Source organism: Siphateles boraxobius, unplaced genomic scaffold, assembly GCF_051911475.1.
Source record: "Siphateles boraxobius isolate OS27281-9 unplaced genomic scaffold, OSU_SipBor_1 20, whole genome shotgun sequence".
Classification (NCBI taxonomy): Eukaryota; Metazoa; Chordata; class Actinopteri; order Cypriniformes; family Leuciscidae; genus Siphateles; species Siphateles boraxobius.
The window spans coordinates 21,110,775-21,134,034 of record NW_027508811.1 but is presented as its reverse complement, the minus strand read 5'-3'; the positions used below and the strand labels follow the sequence as shown (position 1 = coordinate 21,134,034).

Sequence of the window (23,260 nt, the reverse complement as noted above, 5' to 3'; positions counted from 1 at the left end):
GAGCGCGAGCAGCGCAGCAAAAATAGACTCTGCGCCGAAACCCCACTTCACTGCCGCTCACGCGACGCTCCTGCTCAACGCTCACGCGCTGCTCCTGCTCTTGGTGTGAATGCACTCATTGATTAACATGCTCGGCGGGAAAAAATACCCCCCCGCGCTGCTTCCGCTTGCGGTGTGAAACGGCCATTCACAAGGTTTCCTACATGTGCATTCCGTGTGCACGTGTGATGCTCGAGTGCATTTGACCGGCAAAAAAAAACGGAATATGTCAGACTAACGGTCACTATATGCCGGTCATGGCCGATCACGTGAAAATCGGCCGATTCCGGTCACCAGCCGATCAATCGGTGCATCTCTAGGTAATATCTATAGAAATTTTGAATAATAACTACAAGAGTAAACAAAAACTTCTCAACCAGCGTTAACCTTTAAGCAAATTTTCACGGCGGAAATCGAGTCATTTTAATTAGAATTTGCATGATCTGGAATTCTGCTTGAGAGCTTAAGATTTTCCCACACATTTTCCCTCATTCTACTGTGCTTCCTAAACTGTACATACATTAGCTGTCAAATTTCACTGAAAACTTGCTAATGTGACTGTACCTTTCAGGAGCAGTAACATCACCTACAATATTGGAGTGCCAATCTGATTATTATCAGTTTTATCGTGTCAGTTTGTGTGGCTATAAGGTATCTGAAGCCCCTGACTACAGTCTCAAAGAGCTTTGTTGACATTTAAAACAAAAACAAAAATGAACACACCCACAATCCTGTGGGATCTGCACGAACACACACACTCCAGCAGACAGCTGTTACAAACACACATCACTGAGAGTGATTCGCAATGGTGAACGGCAATCTCCCACCCAGCCAATTAGATCATCATTCAACAACGTCCCATTAGAATCATCAACAATTAAAATCATGCATTTCTTCAAATAAAGCACAGGCGTTAGATAATGGGCAAACAAGTGCTGAATAATTGAGCTGTTGTGCTTTTTCCTGTCAGTCTCCATTCAGCCTTTATGATGATAGAAGACAGACGAGAGAATGTCAGAAATGCCTGTCAGCCATAAGTGATTTCAAACCTGGGTCTACTGAGGATTGGACTTGCTAAGTGTACGAGACGGAGCACTTAGTGCGAGCCGCACAGAATGGACCGTGAAGCTGCATGCAGTAGTTTAACAGAACAAACCATCAGACTGCGTTTAGCAGAAATACTGTCTCCGGTCAGGGCGACATTCTGGGAAAGCAATGGATGTTTCATGTGTTTGTGGCTGGTGTGGAGGAAACAGTCAGGCTTCTGTACTTCAACAAATGATCCACTAAAAAGAGGCCCTTTAGTAAAGCAGATCCTGTATCTGATAATTGTGTTATGGAATTCAGAATTGGCCAGCAAATTAGACAACATGCAGCGTACACCATCACGCTTTCATACAGATAATGCATCCTCTCTTTTTGCGATTTCAAACACAGTCAGGGAACAATTTCTATTAATAGATATACATTAACATAAGAAATAAATGCAGTATGTAATACAACCCAGTAGGCTCTTTAATACTGAATTTCACAAATACTCCACTCTTCTTACTCAAAAGTATTGTAGCATTACTATGGTACTGTGGAATATAGGCTACTATGACACTGTCACTCAATGATTACATATTCACATATGGTCCTCCAAAAATAAACATGAAACAGGATGTCCAGAAATATTGTATTACCATAGTACTAGAATCCCCATGGTAACATCTGAAAACATACATATCTGTCTCATACACAAGTGACGCTCCATATAAAAAAAGTCACAGCCACACGTACAACATGGGCTTGACATTAACTTTTTTTTTGCTGGCTAGCCACTCAGCATTATCACTGACCACAATTTGAATGTAGGGAAATTATGTTTTATTAGGTGTCTGACAATACACTTAGCTCACGATGAGACGATACACAATATTGGGTTTAGGAGAGTGAGATTTAACAGAGATCACTTAACACTATTTTTAAGAAACGTTCAATAGCAAAATATATGACTGGGGGGAAAAAAAGTGTTTTATTCGACTGAAAATACAAATCAATACAGGTGCATTTAGAAATGTTTTAACTAATCTAGGGCTGTCATACCCAATTATTTTGGTAATCGAGTAATCAGTCGATTTTGTTGATTAATCGGATCATTTTTTTGTGGTAATAAAAAGAGACCTAAGTGAACAATAGCCTTTAAAATTACTTCAAATACATATATAATAACAATGAGGCAATAATAAGTGGTTCAACTAAAGTATCAGAAGTAGGGATGGGACGATATGAAAATTTCATATCACGATTATAGTGACCAAAATTATCGTGATTATCAATATTATCACGGTTTTGTTAAAACAAGATGAAATTGTTAAAAAAGAACTGATGATCACACTGAAAACATTTCAACAAGTTTTATATTTGAGAATCAACTAATAAAACGAGCAGCTCTATGCACTTTTTAAACTAAGATTCATTCTATTCTGTGGCATTTCCTTCCTTATAATTTACCGTCATCTCATTTCATTCAAATACAACTTGTCTTCTTGCGTCTCCATTTGTGATTGTATTGAAAATTAAATCAGAGTTGATTGTTTACAGAATTTGATAATATTGTTGTGATCATCTTGTCTGGACGAGTTTTATACGCTGTACAAAATGGATTTAACAGGTAAGAATAGAGACATTCATCTCTATTTAAAATGTCCTCGTAATTATGTGGTAAAAAATAATCGGTGTAATAAGTGTACAATGAATGGCTATACATTATTATCTCTTAAATGTTACTCTTAATAGTCTTGTTTGAACTTGTTCGTTCGTCTTTGGATCAAAGCCACTTGCTGTGAACTTTTCTCCGCGGAAGCTTCACGTTTATTTCAAGTGAGTGAGATAAAATATTCCAACTCAAAACAACATTTTGTGCCAAATTATTTCCCAGACTTAGTTTTAGTATTGAGATCAAAGTTAACTTGCCTTGCGTTCGCTACAACAGTGGATGATGGTCACACAGTACGACTCGGCAGATTTGAAGCGTTTACCCTTATCGCAGCGACTTTTTTTGAGCATGTTCTGCTGACAGAGTGACCATCCTCGATTAAGTTTCCCTCAGGATTTTTGTAAATGCCAAAATATGACCACACCTCAGATTTGGTCCTCTTTAAAGGCTGTAAATCTCCCGAGCACGGTCACTGCCTTCCGCCATTCCTTCTCGAATAAAAAAAAACCAACTCTGCGCGCCAGCGTCAGACTGTTGCTGGCTGGACAGGATTTATAGTGAGTAATTAAAATCGGGATAATCAAACACGGTTTTAATGATAATTGAATTTTAAACGATATTACTAACCGTCAATACATTTTATCGTGGTTTATAGTGAAACCGGTAATCGTCTCATCCCTAATCAGAAGCAAGTAATCATATGGTTTTATTCAACAACACTGTTAAAAAATGCCAATGGTCTGGTGATTATTGTTGTTACACTAAAGCATGATCAACTCCTTGTTTAACATTGGCCAATTTTCATTTAAGTTTGAGTTATTTTGTTGTGCCGTTTTTATTAGTTTGTTTTTTATATTTTATTTCGCTTTACTTTTATTTCAGTTTTAGTAACTTCAGTTTAAACTTATTTCATTAAGTTAAATTTTATTTTAGCTTTATTTCTATTACTAAAAACTACTTTTTACTTCTAGTTTAGCAATAACAACACTGAGTATTATCACCGTCAGATCAGTCCGATTACGAAAGAACCTGTGAGCAGAGTCTAAACAATGATTATATTAGTTTTATGATTGTGTGCCCACAATATACCCAAAATACACGTCCTTGGCAGGGATCTATTGAAAAACAGAGCTACTAGTGAATTTACACTGTTCCATTGACTTATCATTAGGAAGACAGAAACATCCCTGATCCGAGATGAAATGGTAGAATGTTATGAACGGTCTCAGCCTCCAGCGTGGCTGTGTTAAGATTCGTGATTGACACCACATGATCATTTGGCTTCAGACTGCCTGTCTCTCCTCAGCTATTTGGAGCCAGATTCACCCTGCATGACCCAAAGCCTCCAATGTAGCCAGTGTCTCTCCCAGACTTTGCCCATCATTGAGTCACATCCCATGATGGAGCAGCATGTGGCAAACGTCATATTCCAATGAAACCTTATAGTATTACTGTTCATACTGTACATCAGTGAAGTTGATCTAGTCCGTTTTATGCCATTGTTGAGAGGTAAAAAAACGTGTTTTGCGAAAACAGTTGAATCACACTAAAACCTAGTTTGAGACTGGAATCATTTCGAGTCAACAATTATTGATGACCACTGGGTGCAAAATATTCAGTGATTGTCATGGGGGTCAACAGTTTAGTTAGTTTTGGGTTAGTTCACCCAAAAATGAAAATTTTGTCATTTCAAACCCGTAAGACTTTTGGTCATTTTCGAAACACAAAAGAGGATCTTTTTTATTAAATCTGAGGGATTCCGTTCCCTCCATTGACAGATACACAACTACCACTTTGACACTTCAATACGTTCATAAAGAGATCGTAAAACTAATCCATATGAATTGACTGGTTTAGTCCAAATTTTCTGAAGAGACTTGATCACTTTATATGGTGAACGGATTTAATTAAGGCTTTTATTCACATTTAAACATTCATCAACTCACACATCAGTTGTGGTAAACAGAAGCTCAAGCATGTTCGCTTGTTCATTCTTGTGTTACACAGCACGTTTGAGCTTCGGCAAGAACCAATGAGGTTTGTTCTCGCTCATCAATCAGGTTCGGTTGAGCTTCTGTTTATGTTGTGAATAAAAGACTGAATTAAATCGGTTCATCATATAAAGCGATGGAGAAATTCGGACTAAACCACTTTAGCTCTCAGATTTCATCAAAAAGATCCTTATTTGTGTTCCGAAGATTAACAAAAGTCTTACGGGTTTGGAACCACACGAGGGTGAGTAAATGATGACAGAATTTTGATTTACCTATCCCTTTATAAGCTCAAACCATTTTTTTTGTTGCATCCATAGTTTTCATATAAGGTAAATAAAGTACATGACTATATAAAACACTTATATTATGAAAAAAAAAAACTTGTGACATTTGTAAAATTTAAGTGAACAATTAAGTGATAAATAACAACAATAAATAGACAATAAATAAACAATAAATAGTTTTGTCAAAGTGTCATCCGATATTGATTCTAACAGAAAACGCTCCAGTTCCTTGTTTTAATAAATAAAACATAAATTCACGTAAAATGTATAGCGTCATGTAAAAAATAAAAAATTCAATAACTATTTTTAGAAAGCGTAAAAATAACAATGTTTATTTAAGCTATTTAACCTGAGAAAATGTGTCAACAGTAAGTGTAACTGGAACAACAGTTTATATTGGATTAGAAATAAACATAAAAAGCAGTGAGTTTGCCTAATGTCAGAACACCACTGCACACTGCTTATTTATAAACTTTGAGGGCTTTAAAACTGAATTTAGACTTAAATTTAACAGCATAAAAGCAGTTTCTAATGACAGTATCTGACTCTAATGAGGATCAGATTCCAAACAGCGCAGGTAGTAGATCTTCAAAACTCCTTAACATTAACCTTCACGATACGCCGTTAATATTTCATTGATGAACCATTCCCTGACAAAAAGTTACAGCGTGTTCTGAACGAACTTCACGCATTAGACGCGGTCGTGTCAATGTCACGAGCATCAGCTATGAATAAGAGCCGTTTGTGTCTCACCTGAAGCGGCCGCCGCAGTGCTGGCACTGCTCCCCGACCCATCCCGGCTCGCATACACACACGCCGCTGGCTGTGTTACACTGGCCGTTCAAGCACGGCTTATCGCACTCCTTCGCCTCCGTGGCCGCGGGCAGACGTACCAGTCCGCTGAGGGCTGTGATGATGAGAATATATCGCAGAACGGTGCCGTGAAGGCCTACGCGAGCCAGGCCGTGCGAGAGACACCAGCCCCGGCCAAGGGCCCTCCGAACCTCCGCGGCCATTCCCACAGAAACGGCTGTCAGACGGTGACGAATCCGCTGCTAGCGACTAGCGGATGATGGGAGACAAAGGATAGCAGTATCGTCGATGCTGTCAGCGGCCTGTGATTTCTTTGGTGGCGAATTTTTTGTCTTGTTCACATCTTACCGATGCTTATCGCTGCAGTGCCGAGACGCATATTGACACCCGGAAATGACGACATGCGGAAGTACGCATTGATTGATAAGGAGCGCGGAATTTAATAAAGTAATTATGACAATTGGCTCAGAGAAAATAATATAAACATTTACAATAATATGAAATATTACAGAAATAAAGCAATATGATAATAGGTACGTATAATGCAGTAGAATTGGGTTTATTCTGTGTGGGATATATATATATATATATATATATATATATATATATATATATATATATATATATATATACACACATACGTGATTGGGACATAAAATAAAAAAAGCAAGCATAATTCTCTACAGCTCTTTCTAAAAGACTTATATTAAATGCGAATTGTTTGTGAAAAGGTTAATTTCCACTTAATTCTGGTGTATCAATAAAAAAAGTGTCTGTAAAAAATATAGTTAAACAGCGTTCCCTTGTGGCACTTTGTGGTATTCACATGTACTATGAAAAAATCTTGAACATTCTTCAACATCAAGATTTTATTTTAAGAAAAATAGCTTTAGATTTATAGCATGTCTTACAGCAAGATACTGCTGAACCCTAGATTTTTTTTTTAGAAAAAAACAAACAAACAAAACACTTTTACAAACATCATAGAACGTTTATTACATTATTGACTTGTAAGAAGTCACAATATTTCAACGCACTCCACTGGATGAAGTGCATTCATATACCTTATTTATACCTCAACCAATCCAACGGATTGATTTTTGTAGTCGACATAAATAAAAACAAACATATTTACATACATGGCAGGACACATGGCTCGCCTAAAGAACATGAAACCGGGATTTCAACAGTCACTGAAAAAACAAACAAACATTGGACAAACTGAAACAGTCAAACCCAAACTCTAAATTAACAATTATGAAACGGGCATCAATAAAATGAATTTAAACCAAGGACTGAGGAGAATTATTAGACGGGGAAAGATCTGTTGGAAGGATTTGCCACAGTGATCTGAACAGGATCAGCACTCGTTGCTGTCTTCACTGGGTCGGGTTCACAGATACAGGTTAAAGGTGAAGGGTTCACAAAGCGGTCCCTGACGTGGAATACAGGACACAGTCCTCGTGCTTAAGGGTCAACGGTCATAATCTCAAATCCGTTTTGCAGCATATGGCCTGTTCAGGAAACGCACCAGTATTCACATACATACTTGAGCTGCTCCTGAAGGTGCAGAGGCACCCGGTGCTCTTCAACGCAACCAGAGATCCAATCCGTCACCACAATCCACTATCGCCATTCTCGCAAACTTTGACAACAATTCTTAGGAAAAACGTCCATAGTAGTTGAAAAATGTCATAAAAAGCAGTCACTATACAGAAAATTCCATCATATACAAAAGAAAATTCACTCCCTCGAATCAAAATCGGTAAGAAAAATCATACAATCAGTAATTACCTGATATGTTACAATTAAGGGTGTGTGCTGAATATTTGGTCGAAGTGATTCCTCCAGCTGTATCCTTTCTTATTGTGTGATTAGTCAAAGCACTTCTTTCTTATTCAGATTTTTCAGGAAAATATTCAAAATGATCCAGTAAACTAACTTTCTGGATGCTACTGACATGAAGTATTTTACAGAATGATTTTTAAAGTCTCCATTTCAAATCACTCCATTCTAAGTCTCATACTGACCATCAATAACATGTCATTCGTGTCTCAAAGTCCAGCTTAAAAGGCAGTTTGAATATTTCCACATCCACATCAAGTAATGCGCACATTAGCCACTAACACTGTATCAGCGAGTGGCTATAATGCTTCTGAACTTGTGCGTTCGGTCTTGAACGAGCACCTTTAAAGCCTCTCTTGCTTGGTATTTAAGCCTATTTACATTAGAGGAGAAGAAGAACTCGTGCAGTTTCCCCTTTGGAAAGGAAAGCACGCATCGCACAACTTCCCGTTTAAGACATGCAGAGTGAACGGTGTCCGAAGGCAGGTCATTCATCAGCATTCGTTAGCACTGGAAAAACAACAACTCTCCTACTGCAAGTGTGTGTGGGTGTGTTAACTGGAGCATGGAATCATAGGATTGGTTGACTATGAGTTGAAAGAAATGCAATGGGGCCTTTTTGTTAATTATTGAACGCCCTTGGCACAAATGCCAGTGGGCAGCAATTTCATATACGTTTACGAAGTGTGTGATTCCAGTTGTATAGGTTTGTGAAATGATCTGTTTAGTTGGGCTCAGTTTATCTGAATGTGCATTACATCAGGTGGTGACTTGTGTTTGTCATCCCGCAGACAAGGTACAATATGTGTGTGTGTCGGTCTAGTTTGATGAGGATATCTGTCGTGATGGTCGTCCTGCAGACGAAGCGCTGTACGTTCGAGTGCGTGGTCGGATTCTGCAGGGCATCTCCAGCTTCTGGAATAAAGGGGCCTCTGTGATTTCTGACGCCTCTGGACGTTCCGCGGGCACTCGGGACAGCATACAGCGCACCATCTGTGCCTGAAACACAAACAGATACAATGATATTAGTGTGTGGAATATTTCCTAATAATATATAATTTATAAAGTGACCGATTGACAACAGGTTACACTAGGGGGCCTCGGCACACTCCAGAAGGGACCACTGGATGATTAAATATTTTTTATCAATAAAAAAAAAATCCCAGAACCACTGGGTTATAGTATCCGTTTAAGTACTGTCTGTATGAAGGAATAACCCAAGTCAAGCCCATTTTCAATACTCACAACAGTTGAGTGTGAATTCATCAGTTCAATCTTACTTTTCTAAAAGTGAATGACTGGGTGAACAAAACTATTTCCTTGCGACATTTGGATATCTCGCCAAAACCACAGTTGCTCATTCACATGGGTCATTAAAGGGACTGTATGTAATATTGACAGCTAGTGGTTAAAATTCCAAATATTGGAGAGACTTGTTTCCCCCACCCCTCCTTCTCAGACTCCATGCTCACAAGGGTTGCAAGATTGAGGACACGCAACAGGAGTGAGAGCATTTGACAATGGAAGACGACGAGTCTTACACTAAGTTGATTTATCCGCGTTTAATATGCCTATGGTCGTATAGCTTTTTTAGATGGATGCCAAGGCTTTTTAGGTCAAGTAGAATCTGCAATCTCTGACCCAGTTTGTTTGCTGGCTTCCATGGCTGCAATAAACTGTTTTCTGCCAACTGGCAACCTGGGGTGTAGAAATACTATAGGGTAAATTGGCAGTGGGCGGGATCACACATACCAAAACAAAAACAGACATTCCGACATGGAACATGCATTTCAAAGTAGAATAACTGGCTGTAGCATTGTTTTTCAGAGAAACACGTGTATGAAAGGAGCGCATATATCTCTATATATCCTATATCTCTGCAAACATAGGCATTTTTATGCTTTAGTACAGTCAAAACAAATTACAGCACCTTTAAGGTGAAATTTTCTATGAAGCTGCTTTGAAACACGTGTGCATGCATTGTGGTACACTTTAAATATAGAATCTTAAATCAGTTGTATTTAGTGTTCTATAACAGGTCTGACAACTGCGTTCTGCTCCTGTGCAAATCAAAACAAACATTAGGCTGGAAATGTTGATGTTGTAATTGTAACCATGCTCCTATAGGGGCACTAGAAGTGTTGTTCATCTTTAAGATTTCCCAATTGTCACTCTCACTCCACCACCATTGCAAAATACCCAGCAGTATAGGCACACAAACTTACTTCCAGGACATTGGCCTTACAGAAAGCAGCAGGAAACTGTAGGGCTCTGACCTCTGTGAGAGTCTGAAAGAAAATCAGCGAAACCAATCAGTACAATATAATTAAATATTCTATTTGTATTCACATGAGTATACTGCTGTTCAAACTTTTTTTTTATTTTTTATTAAAGAAATTAATACTTTTATTCAGTAAGGATCCATTAAATTGATCAAAAGTGACAGTAAAGACATTTATAATGTTACAAAATATTTCCATTTCAAATAAATGCTGTTCATTGATAATAATAAGAAAGGTTTCTTGAACACCAAAAATCAGCATATTTGAATGATTTATAAAGGATCATGTGACACTGAAGACTGGAATAATGGCAGCTTTGCCATCACAGAAATAAATTACATTTTAAAATAGGAAAGGTTTATTTTAAATAAATTGTAATAATATTTCACAGTATTACCTTTTTTTTTAAATAGTTTTTTAAAAATTAAATGCAGCCTAGGAGAGCATTATACTTCCTTCAAAATCATAAAATACTACCAACCCCAAACTTTGGAATGGTAGTGTCCTTAAATATATCCGGTCTTACCCTGACTCTCTCCATCTGGGTGCGGAATGGACAGAGAAGCTCAAAAAGAATCAGGCCAAGTGAATAAATGTCCACCTTGTGTGAATAAGAATTCCCAGACAACTAAAGAGGGGAAAAAGGAAGAGATGAGAGAGGGAAGAAACATATTCTGCCAAGTAGAGACCTGATCGTTTTCGTTTGCTTGTTTTATGCTAAACAAACACCAGCATTGTTTTCACTCTAAATTGTGTATAGTTTGTGCAGAGAGTGACTGGAACTGACCTGTTCAGGGCTCATGTAGAGTTTGGTACCCACTTGGCCAGTGTGACGGGCATACATTGGCATTGGTGTGAGGCTACTCAGCTCCTCATCGTCTTCCTCCTGATCCATAGCAGTGACCAGTCCGAAGTCTCCCACCTTCACCACGTCATCCATTGTGAAGAAGATATTGGATGGCTGAGAGAGAAAGAGAAGGAAATGAAAGAGCAGTTTGCATTGGGAAAACCCCTCACTGCAATCACTATTCATTTTCAGCATCCTACCTTAAGATCTCTGTGCATAAGTCCTTTGCTATGCAGGAAATCCACAGCTTCTGCGATCTGCAGGAAGATATCCAGACACTGACTGTGCTCCCTGAGCTCAGGCAAACACCTCTGAGCCATCCAGTCCTTCAGGTTCTCCTTCCTGCACAGCTGCATCTGAATGTACAAGTAGACCTTAGGTGTGAGCGGGGGCCGCGTGACAGGGCAGGGGGTGCTGGGGGCCAGGCTCAGAGAGGTGGGCCTTGATGGCAAGTTAGAAGGTGGTCCCACTGATGTACTACGCTGGGTTTTGGAGCCAGACTGTGAAAGGCACGCAGGTGGCACAGGTGTACTTCCGCTGAGGTCACTGTCATTGTCCTGGTGTTCACAGCCTGAATCCTCAAAAACTATATCGAACGAGGAAGAAGTGCAGTCGCCATGTGCAACTGTGCGAGGAGGGCAGAGCTCAAAAGAGTGGGGGGAATCCGAGACCTCCAGGACAGCGTCTGGGTCGGCCTGACTGTCACGCTCTGTCATCATACTGTCCGGTCCCAGGCCTTCCACACACACCTGATCCCCGATGCACACACTCGTGTCCCCACCGGCTGCACACATGCATGAGTAGTCCACTGGAGATGGAGTGGCCACAGGAACCTTGACTGAGAATGCCTCCATGTGGTCAGGAGAGCTCAGTAACCAGTCAGCAGTACTGAGAAACAAAAATCCATTAATGTCCTTGCTTCACTAAAATACACCTGATTTATATTTATAATAAAAAATAAATAAATAATTTAATTAGATAAATGGCAGACAGATGATAGTTAGACAGATAATAGAGTTACAGACAGACAACAGATAGACAGACAAATACAACATAGACAACAATAGATAGTTAGACAAACAGATAAATAACAGATAGTTGGATAGTTAGACAAATATTAGAGTTAGAAAGACAGACATACAAATAATAGATAGTTATAATAATAATAATACTACTTAGAAAGACACACAGACAGAGACCAATAATAGACATAGTTACACAGAAAGATAGATAATAGATAGCCAGACAGAGCAACATTTATGTATTTAGGTACAAAAAGTACTGTAAACGTTTACATAAAAAAGTGATCAGAAAATTTTGCAAGCTTAATTCAAACTTGTGTCATTCACATGAGCACTATGACTCAATGTGCATGTGCTACCTGCTACACAGTAGCTGCAACTTCATTTTAAATTTTATGCAAATTATTTTATATTTATGCTTTTTTGATGCATTTCAATGAATTTTCCCATTTTGAAATTCATTCAATAGTTTCATAATGAAACATTTTAGATCCAAGCATGAAATGTACATTTACTAGAGTAGTTTTCATAATTTTTACAGGTCCAGAAATCATATCTTTAAAATATTTCTGGCAATCCATGACCGCGACAACCCTGTATTTATCACAAATGTATTTATTTTCAAGAGCATTCTGCACACCTGGCGTCTTTGAGCCAGCGTTTGTCCATGTCCTCCTGCCAGCCCTGGGGCGGACTTTCCTGCCAAGCGTTAAAATAACGGATGATGCCTTGGTGTTCCAGCTTAGCTAGAGCCTTTACTTCTCGCATGACCTTCTCACGAGCCAACTCCCTACAATCACAATCACAGCATTAAACAAACATACAGACACCTGTATCATGCTTTTTATGGAGTGTTAAAGTTTTGTGTTGACTGTTACCTGTTGGGTAGACGGATCCTCTTGATGGCGTAGTTGCAGTCATCCACCTTGTTGCGGGCCTCAAACACGACACCAAATCCACCACGTCCCAAACACTGAACTGGCTCAAAGTCTGTCAAGTATCTGATACACACAAACAAACCCAAATCAGTAATGAATAAAGTCATGTGGACTTTATTTTCTGTTTATATCTGTATATTTTCTTATTTTCTCTAAAGCACCACTTAAAAAGGACAACGGTATGTTGTGCAATAAAACAGCTGTGTGTGTCGGTGTTCAAATGAGCTCTACATCAGAGCACACAGAGATTAAAACACTAAAAGTGTTACATACTGTAATTAGTAATTTAAAATGTCACTTGAAAACAAATCAAACACAAAAAAACAAATAAACTGCACAGCAAGAGCACTTGAGTCATAAAAGCTGTGCATTTAGCCCTGGGAATTTAAAATTAAAATATGATCACGATGCCATCTGTGCATTCCACATTCAGCAACTGCAAGTCTCTAATTTACCATGTGCAAACAAGTGTAATCTATTTTAAAAATGGGTTTGAATTTCCTTATTTAAAAGAGGGACTCCAACTGTAGGTCTGACGAAAGCATTTGTAATCATCATTTAGGTAAAATCTGTAATTTCTAGCAGCACCAAATAGAAATGCAATGAGTCGAGCAACTCAACTAAGCTGGACATTGGGTCAACCAATGGTGTGAGCTAGAGTTAAATATTAAATGTGTTATGTTATATGGAACTTTAAGGTCATTGTCAAAATTAACAATATTGATTAATCATTTATGTTAATACCATATGCAAGTAGCCCATATCTATTTAATATTTAAATATACTTTAAGGAAAAATATTTTCTTCTTAATGCATTATCAGTTCTCCATTCATATTCTTAATGCATTGATTCTTAATATTTATTTATTTCAGACATTACTTTTGGCAGTGGATAAGCCCAAAAATGAAAATTCTGTCATCACTTACTCACCCTCATATCGTTCTAAAGCTGTAAGAACTTTGTTCATTTCGAAACACAATTGAAGATCAATGTTTATGTGTGAATAAGACTAAATTAAATCTGTTCATCATATAAAGCGATCGAGTCTATTCAAAAAACTGCTCAATTCATATGGATGAATTTTACAATCTCTTTATGAACTTCTAGACGCGTCAAATTGGTAGTTGCATGGACTGTCAATGGAGGGACAAAAATCTCTCAGATTTTAATTTAAAATATCTTCATTTGTGTTTCGAAGATGAACAAAAGTCTTATGGGTTTAGAACAACATGAGGGCGAGTAACCAATGACAATTTTTTTTTATTTTTGGGTGAACTAACGCTTTAATTAAATTACCAAAAATAACTAACTGAAATAATAATTAACCCACCTAACCTCTTAAACTTACAATAGTCCCTAAATCAATATTAACATCAATATGAACTTCAAAGTGTATGCTCAATTACCTAGAAACATATTCACAAGGACGTGTCTCTGTGATGACAACTTCTTTGGGCTCTGTAACATCCAGTTCATACTTGTTGTCAGTTTGACACTGTGTCTCAGACTCCTTACGTTGCTGCATAGATTAATTAAGAACAGTGCAACATGCATGACTTGTAATATTTATTTGACACAATAATAAGCATGAGATCATTATGTGTGTATGTACACGTTGAAGAGTTCTTGTTTACCCGCGTGCATGTTGTGGGCGGGTGGAAGAACTTGCGGACGATGTAGGTGGTGGCAGCGATGCAGAATATGATGGTACCCAGAATCTCCTTCCACCACGGCAGTAGCAGCACAGGGTCTTTCCTTCTCACCTGTGACCCCTCTCCATCTTTCTTCAGTAGAACACTCACTGCAGTCTCATCACGCCGGTTACGATAACGAGGGCTGTATGGAAAGTAGTATCCATTATCTACAATGGAAAACAGAGAAGAGGGTGATGAGTTCAAATTCTCTCAAACCACATGTTCACAAACAGTCAAACCAAGTGTCTAAATGGCCTGTAGGACAGTTGTTCTTACCATACGGGTACTGCAGTATTGACAGAGCTCCATTACTGTACTCCTCATGAGAGAATTTATCATTATTCAGACATTTATCAAACTCCTCAGAGCCAACCAGGACTGGAGTACGGGAAGGGGAGTCTAGGAGAAAGGGATAAGTGTTATTGACAACATCACACTAGCTTTAGTACATACTTTTGTGTATATTTGGTGTAATATACTCACGGATCAGGGGTTTCCATTTGACTATAGGTGGTGGCATCATGTCAGTGTCACTGCTCCAGCCGTTTAGACCTTTGGGCGTAGAAGGAAACTTCTCTGATATTCTCACAGAAGACTGGAGGTAAAGCTGACCCTGAAACATCCCTTTAAATGGAAAGAGAAAACACATTTTAGATTCACATTACGTCTCTATTTCTCAAGTAAGATTGCCGTTTACACCTGGTATTTAACATGAGTCCCAAACTGTGACGGGATTTTGTGAATACTACCTATTCTTATGCTCAACAAATGCTGCATTTATTTAAAAAAAAAAAAAAAAAACAGAGTAAAAACAGAAATACTGTGATATATAACCATTTAAAATAACTTTTCTAATATGCTGATTTGGTGCTTAAGAGACATTTCTTATTATTATTAATGTTTGTGGAACCTATTATATTCATTTCAGGATTCTTTTCGATTAACAGAAATTTTAAAAGTACAGCATTTATTTAAAACAAATGTCATTATTTTAAATAATGTTAAAATAACTTAATAAAATGAATATAAATAAAATAAAAAACTGACCCCACATTTTTGAACGGTAGAGTACACAATTCACTTTTAAGCAGAAGGCTTATTATTTTTCAATACCTCAGCTGTAATAACTAAATTTAAAGTGAGCTTTTTGAGTGAACATGTTTTCTTTAAAAGCAAAAGTTATAGCCCGTTTTTAATAATAACGGTTGATTGACAGTCCAGCAGGCGGTTCTTCCCTGCTGCTCAGGACGCATTAGCATTGACCACCTCCAAATGTAACTTGAGTGACTGGATCACAAAAACATTTTGGATACCGTATACACATACATTTAGACCGGACTACTTTTGATTGATTCAGCCAATACCAGTTTCAATACCAGATGTAAACAGTGTCTCTTACACATTCATGTTTGTAAAACAGCCGTAAAGTGCATGTTACCTAGGTAAACGCTGGACTCTGTGGCACCGCGGGCCTCCTCTATGATGTCATCATCCTCCCGAGCCTCTGTATCGGTGTGGGAGTTATATGAGGTGTCATCAAACAGGCTAATGGGAGTTACCTTCCCCCCTCCTACCAACCACGCAGATGCAATGGGTGTGCAAAACTTCACAGAGAGGAGAGAGAGAAAAATCATGAGAAATGAGGAATTGTGGATTTGTTTCACCTAAAACTCTGAAAAGGAACCTAATGGGTTGAGCTGTGATACCTGATGCTCCCAGATCAGCTGTCCTTCTGGTTTGGTGCTGAAGGCCATGACTTTCCAGTCCGGCACAGAAACCTTAATGACCAGGTCTAAGCCCTCTACCTGAGTGTGCGAGTTTGGATGCGTATTAGCATGATTTTTGGTTTGAGTGTCCGTCTCCTCCTGGATGACACGCTGTGCTTCACGTCTGACCTCTCGCCATGTCTCCCCGTTAGACGCCTCCCCCTCCAGGAAGTTGAGGTTGGACTGAATCTCAGGGACATATTTCAGCTCAAAAATTCCCACGCTGAAGTTCCATCTAACAGGAAGAGAAAACAGAAAACAATTGGCATTTTACGGGGATGACTATTATTCTACAATTTGTTTTTCTAACATTAAGCTGCCAAGCTGTGCGATGTTGATACAGCCTAGCGTACTCTGCATCTAATCTACCTCTGTTTCATTTGTAAGATCAAAAGCAAGGTCACATGAAGCGCTCAACAGAAGCCAAAGCCTACAGGTATTTCTTACTTCTCAAACCCGTTGTGAGGCCTCACAGCTCTGACAGTTTTCTGTGTTCTCTGGAGTAACAGTACGTCCTCTGGCTCTCCTTCCTCGTCCCCCCACCGACTGCAGCCCACCGCTGAACAAATATACTTTAACTACAGAGGAAGAGAGAGGGAGGTTAAAGCCGACAACCAATACTACAATATGATAAAAGAGTTTGCAGAGTGCCACAACAGCACATCAATCATTTATTGTTCTAAAAAACAACTGAAAAACAAAAGGAAAACATCTGTTTGAGTTACCTTGCCACTGTATGCACCAAGGCCATACGTGGTGAGGGACTTGCCCCCTACAAGCACAGTGTCCTCTCCGATGCGGAACGAGGAGTCCAGCAGGGACTCGACACTGAAGGGAACAGCCTCCATACTCTCCCTGTCCCTGTTCCACTGGAACAGAGCTCCGTCCAGAGAGGGAATGAACATCTTGTTCCCAAAAATCTGAGGAGCAGAAAAAGATCATAAGAGTTTTATTATTTTTGATCAGATTGTTGTCGTAAATTAGCTGAAATTGCACGTGATTTCACCTTGGAAAATATTTCACGTTTCCGATCATCAGCAGCAAGGTAGGTACAATGAGCAGACCATGATGGATAGAGACAAGGGGACAGACAACACTGAAACTCTGACCAATCAGCTTTGAGTCTGTGCGTGGCATTATCACGCTGTATGCCATTAACATTTGGCACTCTGTCTGCTGTCCGAAGAGTTACACAATCCTAGATGTCCTTAAAGGATAAACATGGACAATTGGGCAAAAGTGTCCTGAACACACACACACACCAATAAAGAGAAAAAGGCCATTATATAAGTATAATGTAACTGACCCTAATCCAAAAAGTGATGTCAGCTCAAACAGACACAGAAGGGGGGATGAGATCACCAAATTCCTGTTGGATTTAATCTAACCTTGATACCTGGTATGGACCAATAGGAAGTTAAACAATTATGAGAAAGAAAGCACCTGGAGAATGAAAACAATCTCTGTGATTGGCTGAAGAATGAAGAGATTAGCTAATCTGTCCATAACGTCTAGGTGGGCGGGGCTTGTAAAGAGCTTGCAGTGATACTGAGGGTAAGAGGTTTAAAGAGTGTGTGGTGTGTGGGCTGCAATGATGACTCATCACTGTGCTACACTGAGTTAATCCCTCTTGTGATCTATTTGCCTGATCTTCCACTCTACAGGATCTTCACGTTGGGTGAGACTTCAATCATCCTCAGCCCAATTACATCCTAAATCAATGAACAATTAAAGCCAATCAATTAGAAGAACAAGCATTTAACCCCAGCCGATGTCCAGAACTTCATTAATGTCATTAGCTGCAACAGAGCTCTTCTGAAAATCGACAGTGTCAGCTAAACAAAATGACATATCTATAAAAACGTGTATGTAGGCCAAAAGTGGAACATAGTTAGTTAATGTAATGAAGAAGTACATCATTAGTTACTCTGCAAAGACACCCTTTGGAACTACGACCACAGTTGAAGTAACTATTATTTAAAAAAAAAAAAATATATATATATATATATATATATATATATATATTATATTTTATTATAAATATTACTTTACTTTCAATGTAATATAACCATATATGTTTGTTAAATGTATATAAAGATTCCAGTTTACTCATGGCTCCCGAAGCCTTGAAGAACATGAAATTAAATTAGTTTTCAGAACATTACTTTTTATTACACCACAAGGAGATTGTATGACTTGCATGAAAGGAAGTACATCATTTAAACCTCTTAACTGCAAGCTGTAAATGTAAAAGGTTGGCTGCTTTTTATAAAGAGTGTAATTTAACCTCTATAGTATCTCATGTTAGTGTGCTGTGGTATTTAAACAAATGTAAAGTTTCAGTAAAAAGCCTCTCACTTTGGACACGTTACAAATCAATTTTTTTCATGCACTGGATGCTTGCTGGTAGATCGGTATTGAAAATGCTGTCTCTGATGGGGAATATTTGGCTTGACAAAGATCTTGTCTGCACTTCAATGGCAAATTTGGTGTTGACTGCTGATGCATTTAATTGAAATTGCCCCAAAGGTGCAGTTTTGATGTTCAGTGATTTGAGTAGCATCAATAGTTAAAGGGATAGTTCACCCAAAAATTTAAATTCTGTCAGTATTTACTCACCCTCATGTTGTTACAACCTCGTAAGACCTTTGTTCATCTTCGGAACACGAATTAAGATATTTTTGATTAAATCTGAGAGCTTTATCACTCCTCCATAGGCTTCTTCAGGGATTGAAACTTGCCAGCCCATAAATTTATTAAAGATATCGTTAAAATAGTCCAAGTGACTACAGTGGCTCAATCTTAAATTTATCAAACGACGAGAATGCTTTTTGTGTGAAAAAACAAACAAAAATAACGACTTTATTTAAACTATTAATTTCCTTCTCTGTGGGGCTCGAGTCAGTTAATGTAGTGTGATCGCGTAGAGCTACGTCACACGTAGGTTCACTATTGGCCGACACTGGTCATGTGTGTGATGCTTGTGATGTACAACAACAGAAGCTTACGCTATTATACTAGTGAACTGACTCGAGGCCTACAGAGAAGGAAATGAATAGTTGAAATAAAGTCGTTATTTTTGTTATTTTTGCGCACAAAGTATTCTCGTCGCTTGATAAACTTAAAGATTGAGCCACGGTAGTCACTTGGACTATTTTAACGATTCTAACGGGGTTGGAACAACATGAGGGTGAGTAAATACTGAAAGAATTTTCATTTTTGGGTGAACTATCCCTTTAAAGCAAGAATCTGTTATTTCTGTGGTAGTAAACAAACTTCCCTCTTCAATAATTAACTATAAAAAGAGAGCAACAACCATAGTCTATGCTAATTATTCTGGTAAGTAATTTCCTAACAATATTCATTTAACCTGTAGTGTAAGAATAGTTAGTTTACATAAAACAGAAAATTCAGCAATTGACTGAAAATTTTCCTCTCTAGCTCTCAGATCTGGGAATCAGGGCAGATTGATGTTTGGTTATGACACACAAGATGACACAAAAGAACGAATGCCATTTGACAATGACTGACGTGAAATTTGCCGTGCAATATTTGAATGTACGTTCCTCAGGAATGATATTTGAGAACTATGGTAGAGTTGAAGACAGAATGCCCAACAAACCCAGCTATACTGGCACTCATTGAGCGACAACCACCGTCTTTAGTTTCCTTCAAATTAGGCAATGCATATTGCCATCCTTTTCAACCAGCAAACATCTGGTCACCTCTGCTGTTATGATCCCATTAATGACTAGGGAATGTAGGGGCAGGGAAAACATTATATCAGACTGAACCCTGTAGCAGCCCAACATGAATCAAATACTCAGTTCAGCTGTGGGCAATGACTTCTGGAATCTTGTTTGACACATTCAATTTGAGAGACTTAGCTAAAGGTAGTCTGACCCTTGTCTTAAGGGATCACAGCAGGTTTGAGTATGAAGCGTGTCTATGTAGGCAGGATATCCCTCTGTACTCAATGACCTCCCACAGATGATAGCGCTCCACTGAGTCTGACACATAGCATTACATCAAGCTAGGCGCAATCCCCTCTCTCTTCCCTGTTCAACACTAATCTCTCTATCTCCCACACACACACAAACACAACATATCCATTCACAATCCTCCCAGCACAAAAATCACTTTAGTGCACCCTACATGCTTTGGTATTATTTTGCATCTCTTTACGACAGTTGAGATATTCAGAGTGCCATCAGAAGTTGGCATCACCAACATACCCAAAAAGAAAGCAAACGAGCAGCACCCAAATGACTCTTCAAAGAACTGTGGGTTCGCACATCATTGTACTGTTGAGGAAAATCTTCAAAATCTGTCTTGAACACGTCAGTGTCATATTTCACTGCAAAAATAAAATAAATAATAAGTTATAAGTTATATATAATAAGAAAATCAAGCTTTTTTTGCGATAATTAAGTTAACCGTTGTAATAAGGAAAAGTAGTCAATAAAATACCCCGAAGAGGTAAATGCAACCGTAACACAACATTATGGGTGTAAATTATTTTTCAATAAGTCATCGGCTTGTCAATTATTTTACTTATACCGCGGTTACCAAACCTCAAGACATTAGAGAGAGAGAGAGAGAGAGAGAGAGAAAGAGAGAGAGAGAGAGACACAAAGTCAAAGCAAAAAGGTGATTTCATAGGGGAAAACATGGAAATTGTCATTTTTATCCTTTTGTTTCTCATATGTGCTTGGTAAACATCTTTGAATGGCCTTTGAAATAACTGAATAATTTGGTCAAATGATACAAAACTGTAATGCTGTTGACAGACCAGAAACTTCAACTTACTGAAAAATAAATTGCACACCCTAAAACAATCGAAATCAAGCATCACAACAATACATTTATTATAATACAGTAAACAGGAAACCGTATTGTACAGTAGTAAAACATTAGTGATGGGAATTTGGTGGGACGGTTTTCTTAATGGTGTGAAATGTGACCTAGCCTGTTTTTCTGGAGGTTCTATTGATGTTATGAACTTAGGTTTGTCTACAACACAAGGCCTACACTGTGTCAATAAAATGATGCTGTGCTGTTGTTGTGCATTGAATAGTGTGCAGAAATACCAGCTTTTTGTCTCATTAGATTAAAGCACATCAATTACAACTGTTCACTCTAAAGATTAATAGATGGGAGGGGGTGTATGTGTTTGTTGGGATGGGGAGGGGGGGGGGGGTCAGCATTCTTATGGATGACATCATCCCACACATAAGGCATTACCTCATTCTTCAATCCTCTCAGCATGAGTCACACCACACTGTCAGTGGTATCCTCTCCACCTCCCCCCCATCTCTCTCTCTCTCTCTCTCTCTCTCTCTCTCACCTCTCTCTCTCTCTCACCTCTCTCTCTCTCTCTCTCTCTCACCTCCCCCTTGTGTTGTGACAGTGTGTTTCTGCAGACAATGCTGTTTACTTCTGGCCTCTCTCCTAATGTTGAGGCAAGCTATAGGTGACTGCTTTCTACTGGCGCAATGGTGAGGGCCAATGAAAAAAGGGGCAGACTGCTCTAATCACCAAGCAGAGTGCCTTGCAAGGCACCACTTCAGCCAATAAGAATGGCTAGTTGCTAGGCACCCAGAGGTAAAAGGGGAGGGGAGAGGAAGATTCTAGCCAATGGAGAGGCTGCTCCCACAGCAGCCAGGCATTTCAGGTTACCACCAAACCAGACAGGGGGTCAACACACACACACACAGTGTAAGTAAGGAGAGAGAGGAGGAAAAAAAGAAAGGAAAAAAACATGACATCCTTAGACACTGCAAATTATTAGCATGGATCAAACTAATGTGTAACAATGTACAAAAATCAAATTAGAAGATGCCCAATGAAGCCTGTAAGTGCTGCGCTAATGTTTTTGTTTGTATAAATGTGTGAATGCGCACAGGCGCATAGCTGCCAAACGCTCTTCCTCCAGGCAAGTTTTCAGTCTCTAGTGAGTACGAGTCTGTGATCTATGTGTGCGCGTGAGTGTGTATGTAACTTGTTTCAGGTCCAATTTCCTTTGGGCCATGTCTCATTCTCTTCTGGGGTAAAGAGGTTCAAACAAACATCGCCTTTTCTCTCTCACACACTCACACTCACACACACACACACACACTCACACTCACACTCACACTCACACTCACTCACACACTCACACTCACACTCACACACACACTCACACACACACTCACACACACACTCACACACACACTCACACACACCTTCATGTTGCATCACTATGCGAAATACTACAAGAAAGTGGTTAACACATCTAACCAACAGGGTTTCTGCCGGTTTTATGAAGGTAAATTTAATACATTGAATTTGAAATTGAAGGAACACAATATGTCAATATGTTCTCTGAATTAAATGTTTAGTTGTATTAGCAACATTTCAGAGTTTGAAAATACAACTTCCAACAGATATCCATTAGTTGAATTAAATATAAACATTTTGATGTTAGGTCTGGGAACTCACCATTGGCATGCCTCAATCCGAGGGGCGGGATAAACAGTTGTCTTTCAAATTCCCTCTGCACGCAATAGGATAGCGCTACAGCCAACCAGAGCAACGAACGGTTGTGGCTGAGTGAGTCCCATGCGTATCCGGTTGGGAAAAATCCGAACACATCTCCCTTTTTTAAGAATGACTAAAGTGCCGTTCTTTGTTCTTTTCTCAAAGAAAAGCTTAACTCCAAGTCCTCCAGAGTCGCGGCCAAAGCCGATTCGAAAGATCGCTGTTCGCCAGCAGCAGCGGTCATCTTCTTTGTTTTCAAGTAGCAGGGAATTCATATGGAACCGTCACAACTCTGGAGTCATTATGTTAAGCCCGCCCACCAACTCTATACACGATGTAATTGGCCAGACTAGAGTTTTGTTTTTCCAGCTCAAAAGCCAACGGAGAGTTGCTAGACTACCCTGGCTGCAAAATAAATTTTGCTGCCGCTAGGGTGCGTCTAGATTTATAGGCTACCCAACGACTCGAATATGAAAATAACTTACTGTGCCTTCTGATCACACTGCACAAAAAGT

General features: G+C 39.0%; 2 protein-coding genes across 2 annotated transcripts in view; both read right to left on the bottom strand.

Annotated features, from left to right (window-relative positions):
* atrn (attractin) overlaps positions 1-6,246 on the bottom strand; it is an 81,139-nt gene extending 74,893 nt beyond the window's left edge. Inside the window, exon 1 of the mRNA XM_077237467.1 lies at positions 5,772-6,246. Coding sequence (XP_077093582.1) covers positions 5,772-6,034 — 263 coding nt within the window. The 5' untranslated portion in view covers positions 6,035-6,246. The remainder of the gene's footprint in view (positions 1-5,771) is intronic.
* Positions 6,247-6,801: 555 nt separating this feature from the next.
* Positions 6,802-23,260, bottom strand: part of eif2ak3 (eukaryotic translation initiation factor 2-alpha kinase 3) — a 33,182-nt gene continuing 16,723 nt past the window's right edge. Inside the window, exons 3-17 of the mRNA XM_077237468.1 lie at positions 16,952-17,146; positions 16,674-16,804; positions 16,167-16,461; positions 15,899-16,064; positions 14,944-15,084; positions 14,737-14,859; positions 14,401-14,627; positions 14,173-14,285; positions 12,706-12,828; positions 12,468-12,617; positions 11,006-11,693; positions 10,746-10,919; positions 10,485-10,586; positions 9,902-9,964; positions 6,802-8,675 (exon numbers count right to left, since the gene is read on the bottom strand). Coding sequence (XP_077093583.1) covers positions 8,496-8,675; positions 9,902-9,964; positions 10,485-10,586; positions 10,746-10,919; positions 11,006-11,693; positions 12,468-12,617; positions 12,706-12,828; positions 14,173-14,285; positions 14,401-14,627; positions 14,737-14,859; positions 14,944-15,084; positions 15,899-16,064; positions 16,167-16,461; positions 16,674-16,804; positions 16,952-17,146 — 2,871 coding nt within the window. The 3' untranslated portion in view covers positions 6,802-8,495. The remainder of the gene's footprint in view (positions 8,676-9,901; positions 9,965-10,484; positions 10,587-10,745; positions 10,920-11,005; positions 11,694-12,467; positions 12,618-12,705; positions 12,829-14,172; positions 14,286-14,400; positions 14,628-14,736; positions 14,860-14,943; positions 15,085-15,898; positions 16,065-16,166; positions 16,462-16,673; positions 16,805-16,951; positions 17,147-23,260) is intronic.